This window comes from Lichenostomus cassidix, chromosome 2 (genome assembly GCF_008360975.1).
Source record: "Lichenostomus cassidix isolate B80296 chromosome 2, HeHo_3.0, whole genome shotgun sequence".
NCBI classification, from domain to species: Eukaryota; Metazoa; Chordata; class Aves; order Passeriformes; family Meliphagidae; genus Lichenostomus; species Lichenostomus cassidix.
The window spans coordinates 14,023,007-14,040,909 of NC_139482.1; the positions used below are offsets into that span (position 1 = coordinate 14,023,007).

The 17,903-nt window shown below is 37.0% G+C and overlaps 1 protein-coding gene across 5 annotated transcripts in view; it reads left to right on the forward strand.

Annotated features, from left to right (window-relative positions):
- Positions 1-17,903, forward strand: part of EPC1 (enhancer of polycomb 1) — a 64,076-nt gene that overhangs the window by 42,553 nt on the left and 3,620 nt on the right. For 2 of the 5 annotated variants that reach the window (XM_085050378.1, XM_085050374.1), the window contains 11 exons: positions 250-395; positions 480-686; positions 1,067-1,215; positions 2,579-2,735; positions 4,044-4,220; positions 4,328-4,417; positions 4,500-4,648; positions 5,802-6,154; positions 11,351-11,434; positions 17,689-17,807; positions 17,889-17,903. The exon at positions 17,889-17,903 is cut by the window's right edge and continues 72 nt beyond it. In XM_085050378.1, coding sequence (XP_084906504.1) covers positions 250-395; positions 480-686; positions 1,067-1,215; positions 2,579-2,735; positions 4,044-4,220; positions 4,328-4,417; positions 4,500-4,648; positions 5,802-6,154; positions 11,351-11,434; positions 17,689-17,807; positions 17,889-17,903 — 1,646 coding nt within the window. The remainder of the gene's footprint in view (positions 1-249; positions 396-479; positions 687-1,066; positions 1,216-2,578; positions 2,736-4,043; positions 4,221-4,327; positions 4,418-4,499; positions 4,649-5,801; positions 6,155-11,350; positions 11,435-17,688; positions 17,808-17,888) is intronic. The other 3 variants (XM_085050376.1, XM_085050375.1, XM_085050377.1) reach the window with 3 other exon arrangements.

Genomic DNA, 17,903 nt, shown 5'->3' on the forward strand with positions numbered 1-17,903 from the left:
GTTTGACCAATAGTAAGTTTTCATTGGTTAGTAAAACCATAACAAATACTTGTCATCTTTTACACCTGATTTTTAACAGTGTAGTTTTTTTCAAGAAAAATAATTGATGTGTACATCAATGTGGAAGTAGCATTACTACAACATTCAGACAAATAATTTTGGTTTTGTCTTGTGGTGTGTGCTCTTGACACTATTAGAACAAAACATTTTTGTAGTAAAACTAACTGGAACTTTCATTGTATCGTTTAGCTTTTAGTTTGGATGCTGAGCAGCCAGATTATGACTTGGATTCGGAAGATGAGATCTTCGTGAATAAATTGAAGAAAAGAATGGACATCTCTCCTTTGCAATTTGAGGAGATGATAGACAGACTAGAAAAGGGCAGCGGTCAGCAGGTACAACGGTACTTTGAATAAAGATTTTGAAATACATCTCTGTGTATTAATGTATGAAAGTGACATGCTGGGTTTTACATTTAGCCAGTCAGCCTGCAAGAGGCCAAGCTGTTGCTGAAGGAAGATGATGAATTGATCAGAGAAGTGTATGAGTACTGGATTAAAAAGAGGAAAAATTGTCGAGGTCCCTCACTTATCCCAGCAGTGAAACAGGAAAAACGAGATGGCTCCAGCACAAATGACCCTTATGTCGCTTTTAGAAGACGAACAGAAAAGATGCAAACACGGAAAGTAAGTGTAACAGTGCCTCCCTCAGCTTTTCTTTCTTTTCACCCTCTTTCAAAAAAGTAGCTTATATAAAGAAATAATTTTGCAATGTAATATAAAATAATAAACAATTGAAAGTTCTCTTTTTTAATTTGCATGGGCAAAAAACATAAAACTGCTTTAGGCCAGCTATTAAATGAAAGCTTTTTTTTTTCTACTAAATTTACTGTTAAACCTACTTAGGGTGTTGGCAAGCTGTATATCATTGATAACATGCACTTGCTTCTCTTTGGTTTCCCATGTGACTTGTCTTTTTTTAATCTACCTAAATATTTAGAACTTACTTTAATTCAGATTATTTAATCTAAATGATATGGGGAAACATATATTTTATGTTTCTACAGAATCGAAAAAATGATGAAGCTTCTTATGAGAAGATGCTGAAGCTACGTCGAGATCTGAGTCGTGCAGTAACCATCCTGGAGATGATAAAGAGGAGGGAAAAAAGCAAGAGAGAGTTGCTGCATTTAACACTGGAAATTATGGAAAAGAGGTAATGTTTTTTGAAAATTTGCTGCAGAAAGCTTTGGAAACTGCTTTATATTCTGATTGCTGCAAATATTTGGACAGTGGGTGATTTTTAAAATAAGTTCAGACTCTTTCACATTTATGGGATAGCACATTCATATTTGCCTATGGAGAAAACCAGTTTGATAGGAAATTGCTTATTATGGGAAGGTTACTGTCATACTAAGCTACATTGTTTTATTACATATGTACATGCTTTCAAATGTGTATCTACTCTGTACATTGTACCAGAGGAGAGATCATAGTTTCGAGTGAAGTCATTTGAAATTGGGTGTTAAGTATGTAGATTAAGGAAATCCCATGTGTTTTTCAGGCCATTTTCAATCATTACTGTTCTTCTTTGACTTCATGATCACTATTCTTTGCTTAAAAAAAAGCTTGATGTAATACCCTCATGAAGAAAAAGAAGCATTTCAAATGATACTAAAATGGTGAGAGTCATCTCCAGCTAGTGCTTCCTTTGCCGTCCTGTTGGTCAGCTGTGCTAGAGACCAAATGCTCTGCTAAGTGTCACTTTCCCAGTCAACTGAGGATCACAGTTGTGATGAGGAGTTACCCTTTAGGTTGATACTTAGAGTCTGAATAGACTTTTCTAGCCTAAGTATTGCTTTTTGAAAAAAAAACGTTCTGAATCAGTACCTTAAAACTGCAGAACTAACTTCTTAGTGTGGGTTCTTAAAAAGACAAGCTGAACTGCTCTACCAGGTCCTGTACCTTTTAAGTCCTGAGCATTTTCAGCAGAAACAGAGTGGGGAGAAATCTTGAAGATTTTCCCAGTAGCTTTTTAAAGAAAATAAGCCATTGAATAGAGGAAAGAGACTAATACCTCCCTCAGAGTAGAGAACTGCACTTCAACTCAATATTTGTCACAAGGACTTGAAATGTGTTTCATGGATCTACTTACTGAAAATACTCTGTTTCACAAAAGAGGGAGGATTCATAAAAAGGCGTTCTGCCTCACTGTTTAAAACTTTGAGTGATAAACATATAGTCTTTAAATGGTACCAGTCCCCAAGGAAGTGGGAGGGTAACCATCTCCTGTTCTTTCCTTTACAGTACTATCTTTTGGAGATACTTTTACAGGATAGTTGTCCATTTTTATCTGCCAGCACTAATCATTGCAATGAATTTTCTATACTATTAGTCTCCTTTTCTGGAATAATATTTTTTGTACTTCTTGCTGATGTCCTGGATGTCCCTTTGCACCCCAAGGTGAAAGTATTAATTTGTGTTTCTCGATGTTTTTCGATTTTTTTTTTTTTTAATTTTTTTTTTGGCCAGATGGACATTGTAAACATTCCAACAAATAAAATTTATTCTGATTTCAGGTATAATTTGGGTGACTACAGTGGAGAGATCATGTCTGAAGTCATGGCACAGCGGCAGCCGCTTAAACCCACCTATGCTATTCCCATCATTCCTGTGACTAACAGCAGTTCTTTTAAACACCAAGAAGTTATGGAACTGAAAGAATATAAAATTAAAGTAAGTAATGTCAATAACTGAGTAACTGTTCATGCTGTTAAGTATACAAAATACACCATTTTAGGATGGGAGGCGGAAAGAAGCTTTTTGCAACTGGCAATAGGGTAGCAAAGCTGCAAGTGAAATAAAATGGCTTTGGTTTTTTTGGAGTTTCAAGGACAACAGACTACCAGCATTCCTTAAGACAGGAATAAAGCAAGTATAGACAAACTACAGCAAGGACACAACACATGCAATTATATTCTTATTCAGGGGAACAGAAACATTTTTCTTTAATACTGTCCATAAAGTTAGGATGTCCTGAACAAAACTGTGTTGTCTAGATGTTGTACAAAAAACTAATGATGTAAATGCCATGTATTGTTCTAAGTTACGGAGTTGATTTAATATGGAGGGTTGGTTTTTGTTTTGTTTTTAAAATATGATCCAGTGATAATTCCCCCCCGCTGTGTATCTTTGCTTTTATGCTTAAGTAAAGTGTCAAATAATCTTACTTGATTTAGACAGCTGACAAGTACTTTTTTCCCTGCAGGCTTTAATTTTGTGTCATACAAAGCATAGCTACAGTGCGAACAACTGAGCATATTAAATAGGTCAGGTAACATAGGATAAATGCTGAGGTATAATCTGAATTTTAAACCAAGACATCTTGTTACTGATAAATATCCAGAAGCTGTTCTGAATTTGACAAGGTTGCTTGAATCAGTGAATTTTTCCACTGATAGTAAAGCATTGTCATTGTGACTGCTGGTGTGTACATGCTTATCACTGGTGTTAGATCAGTGCAGTGTCTCACAGCTTGAGAACTTGTGAAATGCCCTTAAACTTGACTTTGCATCGTATGGGGAAATGTGTTTAATTTTTAAGATGTTTTTGCAAGATTGTAGGTAGCTCTGGGAAGTCTATTTTTGCCTTCAAAACATTGTTTGGTACTTAGACATTTATGCAGTCTTAGGGTATTACTATCAATTGAAAATTCTCGGAAATAAAAAAGGTGCCTCATGGAGATCATCTCATATATTTTGGTCTACTTCTCCAAAGTAGACCAAAAGGTAACAACCTTAACTGCTAGTGAGTTACCCAGTACATACTGAGTAAACAGTGCTTGGTTCTACCTTGTCTGTTCAATGTTTCAGTTACTGGAAGTGAAATACAGACACTCTGAAATGACTGCATGTTTCACTATGAAGATGGTAGAGAGATGAGTTCATGCCTTTAGCTTGCTTGCACATAAGTTTACTTAAACTCCTGTTTTAATATAATTTTCTTCTGTGTGTAATTTTACACTGCTTCATATTTTTCTTGCAGCAAGATAAACCTGATGTTATTAGACCCAAAAGAAAGTATGAGAAGAAGCCAAAAGTCTTACCTTCGTCTGCTGCTGCTACTCCTCAACAGACAAGTCCTGCTGCACTGCCAGTCTTTAATGCTAAAGATTTGAATCAGTATGATTTTCCTAGCTCAGATGAGGAACCTCTCTCCCAGGTAGGACCTCTAGAGTGTTCTGCTCTTTTGGAAAGAGTAGAAGTAAAACTCAGTAATTTTCTAATGTCTCCTCATACACTACCCTCAACCCCATCTCCTCTTTGAAGGTTTTGTCTGGTTCTTCGGAGGCTGAGGAAGAAAATGATCCTGATGGTCCTTTTGCCTTCCGTAGGAAAGCAGGATGTCATTACTATGCTGTAAGTAGAATTTCCTTATGCATCATAAGGCAGTGCCATTGTGGAAAACACCTTGTGTTTAATTGTTTTAAATTATTTCAAGCCTCATTTAGACCAACCTGGCAACTGGCCGTGGAGTAGCCCTAAGGAGGGAAGATTAGGAGATGTGCGTTACAGATACTGCTTAACCACCCTCACTGTACCCCAGAGGTGTATTGGGTTTGCACGAAGACGGGTTGGCCGTGGTGGAAGGTAGGTGCTGTGTAATTGTTGCTGTTTAAAAAAAAAAACGGAAAATCAGTAAGATGCAAGGAAAAACAAAGTCTAAAAAAACAACAACAACAAAAAAAATGGAAACATCACTGGGAGATTAGCTGGCTAATGTCTCCATTTTTGTTTTGCACTAGTTGAAGCTGTTATAGTAATGTTTTCTTAAATAGTTCCAGGGGGGTTTATTGCTTGCACTCCCATTTTTTTGACATGAAAATACGTGTATATCTTCAGTTGTGATTGGTGATTTGTTGTTAAATTATTTTCATAGCTGTCCTCAAATTGCAGCATTTCAAGATAGTAAAAAATATATTTTGCAAAAAATGTTTTTCAGAGTTTAGACTGTATTTGGTGATTTTGGGAGAGATACTCAGAAAGGACAAGAACTTAAATTCCAAGTATTGTGGAAAAAATCAAATATTTTGATTACTTATCTCAGGCATTTTGCTTCTAAGAATCTTTACTGAAAACAATTTAGAAATGATTGAGTGTATAAGTGTACGATGTCTCCAAGAAAATTGTACATTGATACTAAATTTTTACTAAAAGTAAGTATGTAATTTGCCTTTCAAATTTACGCTTAGCACATCTTCACGTATTAGTAAGCCAGCTTGGCCAAGCAGCAAAATTGGGATACTGTCTGAAGGCTGTTACTGGGATTTTTGCAAGGGGATTTGGAAGTTATTGTGTGACATCCCTAGTGTTTTGGGATGCGTGTAGGTGTAGGCAGTATATATGGGAATAAGGTTTCTGAAATGAAGTAACTTTAGGAGGACATATGAATCACTTCTTACTTAAGCAGTGTTATTCTCTAGGTCTTTTGGGTTTGGTTTGGTTTAATTCTATGTTGTTGCAGTGTCTTTAATATATATATATATATATATGTATGTGATGTTGTACCTTAGCTCTTCAGACACTAAAAGCTAGAATATACCTTAATGTACTACTTACTGTGAAATAATAGATGGTGATACATGCCATCAGGGCAGAGTGTGTGTGTGTGTGTGCTTGTTCTAGGACACTTCTGTGTAGCTTTTTTTATCCCTTTGTCATCCACAAGCACACATGTCAAATTGGTGACTTTCTTGGTATTTGCTTGGCACTGTATAATTGTTGATTGTTCTCCTGGTTTTAGGGTGCTACTAGACAGAGCGCATTCGGACTACGATAATGCATTTCATCATCTGGATTTGGAAAGGTTTTCCTCATCGCAACACTCTTCAATCAGTCAATTTGCCAATACCTCAGAAACAAATACCTCGGACAAATCTTTCTCAAAAGACCTCAGTCAGATACTAGTCAATATCAAATCATGTCGATGGCGGCATTTTAGGCCTCGGACACCATCCCTACATGACAGTGACAATGATGAACTCTCCTGTAGGAAATTATACAGGGGTTTAAATCGAACAGGCACAGCACAACCCGGGACCCAGACATGCAGTACCTCTATACAAAGTAAAAGTAGCAGTGGTTCAGCACATATTGGTATGTTTATTTTAACAAACTTGCTTCTAGAAGTTTTGAACTTGCGTCAGAAAATCCGGAATGTCATTAGGTCCTCCATGCTTTACATTGTGGTCTATTTTGATGGTAATAGCCCATCTTCATGTGTATCTTTTTTCTGCACTGAATTTATTTGCATTTATTGCTAGCAGTAGTGTACATCATCTGAAATTTATACAAATGCTACAGTGGTATATAATTACAATTTTAGAAATAGAAAAGTTGAAAAAATATTGTGTAGGGTTTAAGTTGACTGAAGATTCGGATTTTTAAAGTTAAGAATGCATTAATTGAAATGTTGATGTAAATACTATGTATGAAATTTTTTCTAGTGGAAGTTGTGGTGAGAGGAAATGCTTAGGTAAAATGTTTGCATTTAAAGCCCTAGCTTACTATGAATTCTTATTTCAACTTAAATGAACTGAAATGCCATTTCCCAGCCAAGAGGTACCCAGCCTACCCTCACTTATGTATCTGCTTATGCTTAGCAAAAATCCTGGACTACTCACCTCCACATCTTGTCAGCAAGTGGCAGATTACATCTTGTAGAACCTAGTTACAGATTTGAGGATCTGACTCTGAAAAACTTGGTGTTGTGGTTTTTACTTGGAACACTATTGGATAGCATCATTCTTGCTATAGGATTCGTCATACTGGAAGACTTACATGGTTAGAATGAAACTTACCAGCTCATCAAAATTGAGGAGTTACTTACTCTAAATGTCATCTTTCTACAGAAGATGTGATGTAATCTTCTATAAAAAAAAAAACAAAAAACCAACTGAAAAGTTCACCATGGCTTTTTAAGGAGTCTCTAGAATCATATTTTCCTTTCCATTTTGAGTTATGGCTTTGGAAATCGATCAGAAAACCTGGATAACGTAGGAGCACAGTGAGCAGAGATGCATATACTTAATAAACTAACCAGATTGTGGGGTGTTTTGGTGATTTGCTTTAAAGACTGTTACCCTGGTATCAGGTAACTTTAATCTTCTGTTTGCCAGTGTATTATGTGCCTTCCCTCCTGTATCATGTTTGGGCTTTTTTTCCTGAAAATTCTTTCTCCTTGCATTTGTTGAGTTAGTGACCAGCCTTGTTCTGCAGCTGTATTTCATGCTTCCTCTCCATGCTGTTCTAGAGTAGATAGAGTGGTTTTTTTCCTGAAATAGATGGTAAGGATATTTATTTACATCACATAGGAATTAAATGGAATTGTTTTTGGTGATAAGTCCCATAGAAAGTTTTAATTATGTGATTGCATTTTAAAGTCTGTGGGAAAGTAATACATGCATGTAAGTACCTGGTATATTACATTCAGTTGTGTTTGGAACTCTGTGCAGATGGTTTAGTATCTGAAAAATATTTAGGTTAGTATTCCAAGCTTTACAAAACACAAATTTTGTAGAGTTCAGTTTCATAATTTTGCTAGGATTTGATACAGCAATTAAATGTTCAATAAAAAAATATAGCTGTCTGAATTCATAGATATACTTTATCCAAAACTCTGTTAACCAATTCAGTCACTTGTTATTAATATAAGCTGGTAGATTGTATCCATATAATTATTTATAATCTTAATTGTGATTCTTGTTGCATTGGAGGTGTATATGAGTCTGTGTATATGTGGTGTACTCCTGATCACCTCTTCAGGTGTAGGTGTTGTAAGGAGCATACAGTCTACTTCATCTTGGTGCCAGTCTGGTTTTAGTGTTTTGGTTTTTTTCTCCATTTCTTAAAGAAACGTATCTGTGAGATACGTTGTCTGCACAGATCACAGGGGTGTTTTCATGTCTCGTGTATGAGTCTGACCTCTTCAAAGCTGCCTGTCAGTGGGGGCTGCCGCTGCTGAGTTACGTCTTTGTACTTTCTGTAGCAAATATTTTAAAGAACATCAGTTATCTGACAACCATCCTGAAGTTGTTCTAGTAGTTACTGTTGCAGCTTAACAACCCTGTAGTGTTTCCCTGTTCCTTTTTCTTTGTTGTTTTTAAAGCTGGGAGTTTGTTGTGGGTGTGGATATTTTAGGTTTGTTTCTCTTTGCCTTTTAGGTTTTAATAGTGGTAGTCGGTGTTTTGTCAGAAAACACTTACTAATACATCTCTTTTTTTTTTTTTTTAAGTAGTTTTATCCTTTCACTGCTACTGTGAGTAGTGGTCAAACCATATTGCTTGCTTTTAAAATGTTCATCTTGGGATTCTGTAGTGACCAGCAGAGGTGGTCATGTTGCCAAGTTTATTTATGTGCCATTGCATAAGTTTTGTTTGTTTCCCTACTAAGAAAGTCTTGAGCTTTTTCTGCCTTGCGTGATCTAGGCATGCTGCTGACATGGAACAACTGCTTTGGAAAATACTTTTTTCAGGTCTGTTATACATGGCCAGCAGGGACATGAAGTTGAGATGGTATCTCAGATCCTCTGTTAATGACAGGATATGTTATAAAAGCTGTGCTGTTACATACCATTCCCTGGCCACAGGGAGCATTGATTTTCATCCTGAAGATCAGAGAGAGGTTTCCCCAGAGCTGGGCATTTTATAAACATTTTGAAGTGCCTTTGATCCTGAAGAAAGGCAGTTCATTCAGATCCTGGCTTTCAGGGTGCTCAGTGTTAAAGATCTGTGGAAGTTGTTGCATTGAGATTCTGTATGTAAACCAAGAAGTGATGTCTTAAAATCCGTTACAGGTTAACTGAACACTTGTAGTGTGCTGAAGGCTAGACTTTGGCAGCAGGATCAAATGGCCAAGTAGCATCACTTGTGTAGAGGGTAGTTCCTTCTGATCTTACTGAAGAATTATGAAAAAGTATCCATTGCCCTCTTACAAAAAGAGCTGATTGAAAGGTCTTGACACATGTTATGCAGAACACCACTAAAAAGGAAGGAAGAACATTAAAGCATTATTTTTGTGGAAAATTAACTTGTTCAGCAGGAAAAGGAGCCCGTATTGCTGGCAATGTCAAGTTTCTCAGTGATGATCTTCAGAGATGGAGTGTACAGTTAGGCATGAGTATTGATCTCAAGTGTTTGTGTCCCCAGTTAGATAGATTTGGTTCTGCCAGGCAAATAGTAGTCTTTGAACTTCATCGCTTCAGAGACTGTGCTTTCTGCTGGAGACTTTCTATTAATTATGTTGCATTCACGTTTTTGAATGCTTGTGCCTCATAAACAAAAGTTAGAGACACTTAAAGCTGCACAGCATGTACATTCCGTTTCAGCCTTGTGTTTAGGAAGCAGACCAGAGATTACCTATCACTAATGAAATATTAGAGCACTGGTTCCCAGGCTTTACAGTAAGAGCAGGCAACAGTTTTGCATTCTGTTTTTTATTGTGTTCATCACCCAGAAGCTGGATCACATTGAAAACAGTGTCTAAAAGCTGGCAAGGCTAAAGAGGCTGGCAGTTAACTTCATCCTGCTCACTGACTTGGTAAATCACTCTTTGTGGAGAAGCCTTACTGAATATTGCTAGTGTTGATGTTTGGGATTGTTGACTACTATATATGAAAAGCTGTGGGTATCCAGAATACAGTCAAATGCCTTGTATTTTCTTGTGAACTAGATATTTACATGATGTGGTGCAAATTGTGTGTTGCTATTCAGTAACTTCTATTGTGGGAATTCCATAGAAGTAACATTTTTCCCAGTAAATTTGCATTCTTTTTTTAGACCTCTTAATCTGCTTTTTAAAAGCAGTTTTGTATGCTTGGAGATCTGGCAGAGTAGTGAGCTGTGCCTCTATTTCCCAAATATGTAATGTTTTTGATGGATATGTACTTGTTCAGCCTGGAAAAGAAAAGGCTTTGGGGTGACCTGATTGGGACCTTCTAGTATTTGGAGGGACCCTACAAGAAAGATGTGGAGAGGGACTTTTTACTGGAGCATGTAGTGACAGGACAAGGGGAAATGGATTCAAACTGAAAGAGAGTAGGTTTGGCTTAGATATTAGGAAGAAATTCTTTACTGTGAGGGTGGTGAGGCACTGGAAGAGGTTGCCCAGAGAAGTTCTGGGTGCCCCATCCCTGGAAGTGGTCAAGGCCAGGCTGGATGGGGCTTTGAGCCTGCTCTAGTGGAAGGTCTCTGTGCCCATGGCAGAGGGTTTGAAACTAGATGATCTTTAAGGTCCATTCCAACCCAAATCATTTTATGCTTCTATATTGTTTTCTCATGTTGTCATTAAAGTGTCATACCTGACACTGGATTTTAGACAATCCTTTCCCAGAAAGAAGCAGGAAGAAGCTCCTCAATCCTTGTGGCGATTCCTTGTAACAATGTAGAAGGACTTGTCCTGCCTTTGCATGGCTTTCATGCCATCACTGGCTGTGTTGAGATGTTTTTATTTAACCATTGTATCTGTAATACTCTCAACACTGCTCTCTCTGTTACTGTTTTCCATTTTTTGAAGTGCTTCTTTCACGTTACAGGATAAACTTGATAAAAAATACTGAAATTTGTATTGGCTGCTCCCAATTATCATTGGAATTCAACACTCTTGGCCTGTCTGTTGCTGAGCTGTTCAGATCCTAATTGAAAAGCAATGGCCTTGAAAGTAACAGATGCTTACAGCCTATCCTAAGCTTAGTTGAAGGAGGAAATATTAAAAGGAGAAGCCTCTTTAGTCTGGAAAATGTCACTGTGGGTTGGAGAAGAGTCAATACTTTCTAAAACACCTGAGCATTTCTGGAGAATTCAAGACTTTGTAGTCTTACTATATTTTTGCATTCAGTATTAATTCAGTTGGAGCAAAACTTTGTTTCAAAGTGGTGGGTCTCTGGCCTTGTGGAACTGTTACATTTTGCATCCCATGCTAGGATGGCCACATTTGTAACTACACGGGAAACTCTGTACCCCAATTGGCATGTGACTTTAGTGGAAGCCTATTTTAAGAATAATGGGCAGAAAAATATGTGCATAGCAAGTTTTCTAGCTTTCATTCAATGGCTAGTAAAAAAATCCATAGTAATTCTTTTCTGCCTGTCTTCTGCTACCAAGTAGGGAGTGCATATATAGACCTTACATCTAGTTTATAATTTCTACAGTTCTGTTGTTAGGAGTTTCACATTTTAGTTCTGTTGGGCTGAAGTAAAAGGCTGTTGTAGTAATAATCAAGGGCATAATGATTCATGTTCTCATAGTGTCTAATAATGCCATATTTAAGTAAAACCAATCTTGAACTTCTTTTCAGAAAGTGAAACGTCTTTGGGCCTGGTGCATCAAATAGTAAATCACACTGATGGCTCTAAGTCTCTCCAATCTTCTGAATTCACTGGTGAGAACTTGCTATACAGTAGAAAATCTTTAACCAGGCAGTGTAAGCCACATAACATCTCCCACAAGATAGAGATTTAAAAATGTGATGTTCTGGATTACTTAGCATTGTGATTGTTGTTTGCTTTGCATGCACTTTGGCATTAGTAACCACTAATTGCTGTCTTACACAGCAGGGGTGTGATGCTCTCATGTATTTCCCTTGAGAAAATAGTTTAACATGATATGTCATCTTTCCGCACACATTAGTAGTTCTGTAGTTTATGGAATTTCTGAAAAAGTTTGAAAGCTTTATTTAAGTGATCTTTCTTCTATTACCTGATCAAATCTGCCTTTTTAATGGTTATCACCTCCACTGAAAGGATCAGGGAATGTAGTATTCTAAATGGATTAGAGAGGTTCTTTGGACCTAATGTAGTCTTAATGCTTCAGTTTTCCCACTGAAATACCATTTCTGCTCAGGAGAACATATACTTCACTTGTTATGAAACAGCTTTTAAGCTACTATAATTTAAATATCTAATTCTTAAGATGTTTAACAGGACTGAAACACTTGCAGAAAGGTTTAATTATGCTGTTTTGAGTCTCTCTATTAAAATTTTTTTTAACTTAATTTTAAAAAAAGCTTACCTAAATAGGTCATTGTGTTTACTGCACAAAGCTTGCTCAGTTTGCCTGGCAAATCTAGCGAGCATCTTCCATTCAGGGTATGAAAAGGAATGCCAATAGAGGGGCCAGGAGCTTGCCCATGCATTTTCTGCTTTCCAGGGTATGCTCCCTGGGGTTTTTAGGAAAATGGTTATTGTGGTCAATTTTTTCAAAGTCTGTAGTTTCCTACTGGAGGGAAGCAGAGTAGCAGCAAGTGAGTGACCTCACAGTAAAACTTGGAGCAGTAGTTGGGAGGGGAGGCTGTGGCTGTTTATCATACAAAGACCCATCTGTTCATATAGATTGCACAGCCATCCCCCTCACAGACACTTGTCACTGGTTTTGGCCACTTCTGGGAAGGGCTTGAGTTTTCAGAGAAGCTAAATGTAAGCTACAGCATTGTAAGGCTAGTACGTGTTAAATGCTGTGGTACAACCAGTGAGCACTGTTGGAATAGTTTTATGCTGCAGTATGAAACTGCTGCGAACTATAGATCTTTGAAAAGTCTATTTACAGTATCACAGTAACTCTGTGCTCCTGAAAGCAACACTTGCTGAGTATCACCATCCTACACGATTTGGTTGATACGTAAACAGAATCATGCAATTGAAAAATTATATTCAGTGGCTTAGGTTGAGCAAAAAGTAGATATGTAATTATCTCAGCGAGTACAAATACTTATCTAAATGATTGTAGGAAAACACATTCATAGTGCAGTGTGCAATAGCTCAGTTTTTGAGAAAACAAGATTTGTTGCTGTCATTAAGGAGATACTGAGTAGTCATTTATTCTGTCAGTCAGTATCAGGAATGTACAGTGTTTCTTTCCTTGTACTCATAGCTGAAAACTCCTGAAGCTTTTTCTTCTACCTTCCATTCCTTTTTGCAGTCTGTGAGTCAGAAAACATTTCCTTGCTGCCAAAGTATAGCACCAGTACAGTTGCAGAATAGGTGTGCATGTGTTGTCCCAAGCTGTTAAATGAACAGGATAACAGCAAAACGTCTTGTGCTGACTTCAAATCTGAAGGTTATCTCAACTGAAATGTTACAACTTGATGCAGTGTGCTACAAACAAGAAGCATTCATATAGCCAAGTCTCTTGGTAAAGCTTGAGCTGCCCATCTTCTGATAACCATCTTGAGATGTGAATAACTCCAGGCAGAGTTATGGCTTAAGGATCTCTCATGTTTAAGGTTAGAAAAGCAGTTGGGCTAGGTTCACTTCAGAGTCAAGTGACTTGCATAAATTACTGAAAGTGTCTTGGAAAATATGTAGAAGTTTTGTGGTGAGGTACAGCTGTTACCTGTGAAAGGCAGTTGAGGTATTCTGAAATGGTAATGTTCTCCTTTATTGAGTATTAATAGCAATGGTTCAGATTTCTACCTTTACCCATCACTCTGTAGTGATTCTGTGTAGTGAATGAAACTGGGTGTTTTGTCACTGTTTAATTTTGTAAATCCTGTGCTTTTAAATAGTCATTACTGTGTGATGGAACCATGACCACTGAGGTCTGAGCATGCTGTTTGAGAAGTGTCTGTAAGCACTGCATCCCTGTTTGGGGCTGCTGAAGCAAAGGCCTGTCTTAAAAGCTCATGTGTCATCTTTAACCATTGAATGTTGTGTTTTGTCACTTTTTTAAGCCTCAACCTTTGTTTGGCTTTTTGCTGCTTTACTAATGTTTTTCAAAGCCTTGAAGATCTCCGGTAATGTGAGGAATATGTAACTTTGTGTAGTGTCGTGTAGCAATACTCTTCTGAGATACCAGAAATGTGGTTACTGATTTAAGAGTTTAGGAAAGGTCTGAGAGGCTTGCTGCTTGCCTGCTCATTTTTTTCCAGGCAGATGAAGAGCAGTGTATGACAAAAAGAAAACGACATTCATTTTTGCTACTACATCTACATGTACTATTTTTCTTTTGACAAACATGAATGGTTTTCAGCTGCGTCCTTTCTCTTTCTTAGAAAAAAAATGAGAGGAGAGAATAAAATTTGTAGAAGGAGGTTCTTAGGGACACTCACTGTTTTTTAGCTGAAGTGATGTTAGCAAGATGCTGAATTTGGCACCCATCCAATTGCATCAATGCTGCATTGCAGGTAAACAGAAAGTATTCTCTGCAAACCGTGTAACATGTTAATAGCAGCTCCATTTTTATGCAGCAACGCATTCCATTTGAATTGCTTCTCTTAAAAAACAGACAGCTGAACACAGACTTGTTCTTTGAGAAGCTCAGGATTGTGCCTGCAGAGGCAGTTAGTCAGTACACCCATGGCTTCACTGTGCTGAACATATGTGTGATTCCCCCAGTTCCAGTCACAGTTGGGTGCCACAGGAAATGAATGTGCAAGGTAAAATAGGTGAAAGTACTTTTCATGTAAACTACACACAAATGGGTTTTTTTTTCATGCAGGGAAATGATAGTTTTCAGAAGCAACTTATATCTCACAACGAATATGGTTATTCTTTCAACTGAAATGTCATGTGGACTGTAGTCTGAGAGCAGGAGGGGAAGAAACCCAGTAGTAGTGTTAACAAAATACATGATGGTGGCTTTTAACAGGAGTAAGGTATGCTGTCATAGTTTGCAGGTCTTAAGAAGAATTTTTTATTTGGATAGTTTGCAGTAGCAGTAATGTTTTCATTAAAATCTTCAATATAGTGTTTCTTTAATATGGAGAGGGAAGACCTGGCTTATGTAATTACAATCTATAACCTGTTCTAGTACATTAGCATATCTGTCTATGGTGTGGAATGGAAAAGGAATATCAATCAGATTATTTTAGGAGGCTGCAGCTTGGAGCAGTCCTATATGAGCAGTGTTGTGTTTCTAACCTGGATGCAACTGATTCAGAATTTCGTAGTAAATCTCTGATAGTGTTGTAAATAGTATTTTGCAATGTCTGGTAGACTTTTACTTTTAATAAAGGAAGCAGAAAAAAACGTTGCGGAACATTTAGCCTAAATTGGAAAAAACTGAAATAAGTTGTTCTTGAGTGTATTTTCGAGGTGGTATTCTAAGTGGAGGAGAAGCAGTTGGAATATAGATGAGGGTGATGGTAGTAGTGGGGTTCTTCTGTCACTTGTTTCCTTTGACAGCTGTGTAACTTTCTGGAGTGGTGGGAAGCTCTAAGGATCACAGGCTGCTTAAAAAGAATTTAACTGATACACAATTTCAAAAATACAGCTTCTCTAAATGTCGCTTCTGGAAAGAAGGGAGAGTGCTTCCAGCCATTCATTCTTTAGCATAGTCTTTCCTAAACAAACACACCTTGTCTCTGCAAGCTTCATTTGCTGTTGTTGCAAAAGAAAGCAGTATTTTGGAGGTGGTTAAACCAACACAGGGTGACTGCGTTTACCTCAACTGTGTTTTATAACTAGAATCTTAAATACACTTAGGACTTGAAAACTGAAATGAGCTATTAATAAATTTTACTTAAATAGGCACAAGTAAGGTGATTACAGTGGTGGGAGTTTCAATCATAGTCAAGGATAGTGGTACCACATATCCTCTTTTGCCCTTTTTCTTCTTCATCATTCTGTGTGTTGTCTTCACTCATGCAATCTATTCCTAAGCAATATATTTACAGTGCTATACTACAGAATAAAGTACCTTGTTCATAGAATCATAGCATATACTGAGTTGGAAGGGACCCGTCAGTATCATCAAGTCCAACTCCTGTCCCTTCACAGGATACCCCAGTAAATCACACCATAAGTAAATAAATGGAACCTTCAATATCATTGGCACTGTGTTGGCTAAGCATATATTGATTCTAAATTTCAGGGTATGAAAAAACAACAAATTATGTGTCTCTCAGTACTAGAACAGCATATCCATTTTCCTCCCTCTGTTACTGCTGCTCAGCTTTCCACATGCTAATCTTTGTGTGCTCAAGCTTTCTTGCTCTAACTTGTGTTGGATGGCAGCTTAAAAAAAAATCTAAAGGAACTTGTAAATTTTATTTTTTATACATAAATTAAACAGTCATCCTCTTGAGTATTTGGTCAATGAATTCTAGTTTGTTTGGTTTGGGGTTTCTGTTTTAGTAAGGACATCTATGAGTGATATTACTATTTTTGAGCTATTCCCCTAGGAATAATTTTAAAATATTGCAGTGATATTTAACTGTAAAAGTATTTGGAAGTAATTTGTTGCTTATGACAATATAAGTAAGTGCTCCCTCCTTGCCTCCTTGCTCAAAGATGTTACTTTAAAAAGGTAATGTGAATGTAACAGCTGAATAAAATTTTATAGCTTCAAGTGTTCAGATAGGAAAGTGCTGGTAATAATATCAGTGCAATTTCTAATATATAGTAGAAGTAGTTTGAACAATATTTAAACACCAAAAAAAGACAAATACACCAGGAAAATGCATGCTCAGCAATGTTTGCTCTGATGCTTCCAAATATTATGGTTAGCAGCCATTTATACTGACTTGTTATTCAAGTTTATACATAAGGTATAATTAGTCTGCAGGATACTGCTGTATCCAGGAGCAGGACGTTACTACAGTTTTGATGCAAATGTATTTTCTTCAGGCAAGCAAGCCTGAAGTAGTAAATTAACAAAAGATTCTTTAAAATTTCAATTTGAGAACAGGATTTAAGTGTGGTAGTGATTCATTGCCGAGCAGTAGTGAACTTCCCCAAAATTGTGACTTGCACTGCATTCTTGAAGTATGAGTACTATTTACAGCACATATTTGGGAACATCTGTACAATCTGAATATAAAATTGAAGGAAAATCTGAAAGGTGTATCCTTTACAAGGGCATTCACACCCTAACCTTGATTCCATTTGTAAATTAAAATCTGAGATTTCATTTTCTTTTGAAAATGTAAACTAAAAAAAAATCAAAAAATTATTGCACTGAAATTAGTCAATGAAATAGCAATTCTGCTGCACCATTGGGCATCCCCTTGTTAATCTGTATGACTAACACTTTGTCAGTTTTATACTTGTGGATTATAAATGGTTAAAATTATGCTTGATTTGTGATGCTCTTATACTGAGTCATCTCTCAAAGATTTTAGAGAAGGGTGTAGACCTGTGAAATCTGGTATGGATGGAGTTACTTGTATGTGTGTAGTTACAAACAAAAAAAAACCACTGTGCAGCCATAGCCTGCACAGTTGTGATCGTGCCTAACTTGAAGTTTTCAATTGAAACATCTTAATTGTAGGCCCTTGGTGCCTTCAGAGTGCTGTCAGTGAGGGCTGCATTGCAGTTGCCAAATTTGGCATATAAACCTATTTCTCTAATAGTGCAGATACTGTAGTTTCACAAAGTGAAAACTGTGATGCCCTTTCTACCTATTCTTTCTTTTTAACCTTTCTTTAAAGAGTTTTTGGTAAGCTTGGTTGCATTTTGGTTCATTTCTCCCCCTCCCTTGTTAAAGTCTATATAAAGTCAATAAAAAAGATAAGGTGTATTTTGAACAAAAGTTTTTGGGAATATGTCAACCTTTTTGACATAAATGTTCATTAAGGCTCTTAGGAACTTGCTGTGGTGGTTTTTGGGGGGGTTTTAGGTTTATTAAGTACATGTGTGTATATATACACAGCACTTACATATTTTGATACAGTATTTTCTCGTTTTATATTTTGTTCAGCATTTACAGCCGAACAATACCAGCAACATCAACAGCAACTGGCACTAATGCAGAAACAGCAGCTTGCACAAATTCATCAACAGCAAGCAAATAGTAATTCCTCTGCCAACACATCACAGGTGAGGGATTTGTCTGTGCTATGATTTATCCCTCATTGTTTCCCACCAGGGTTCATCTCTAATTGTCAACTGTTGCCATAGAACCTTGAAACTAAC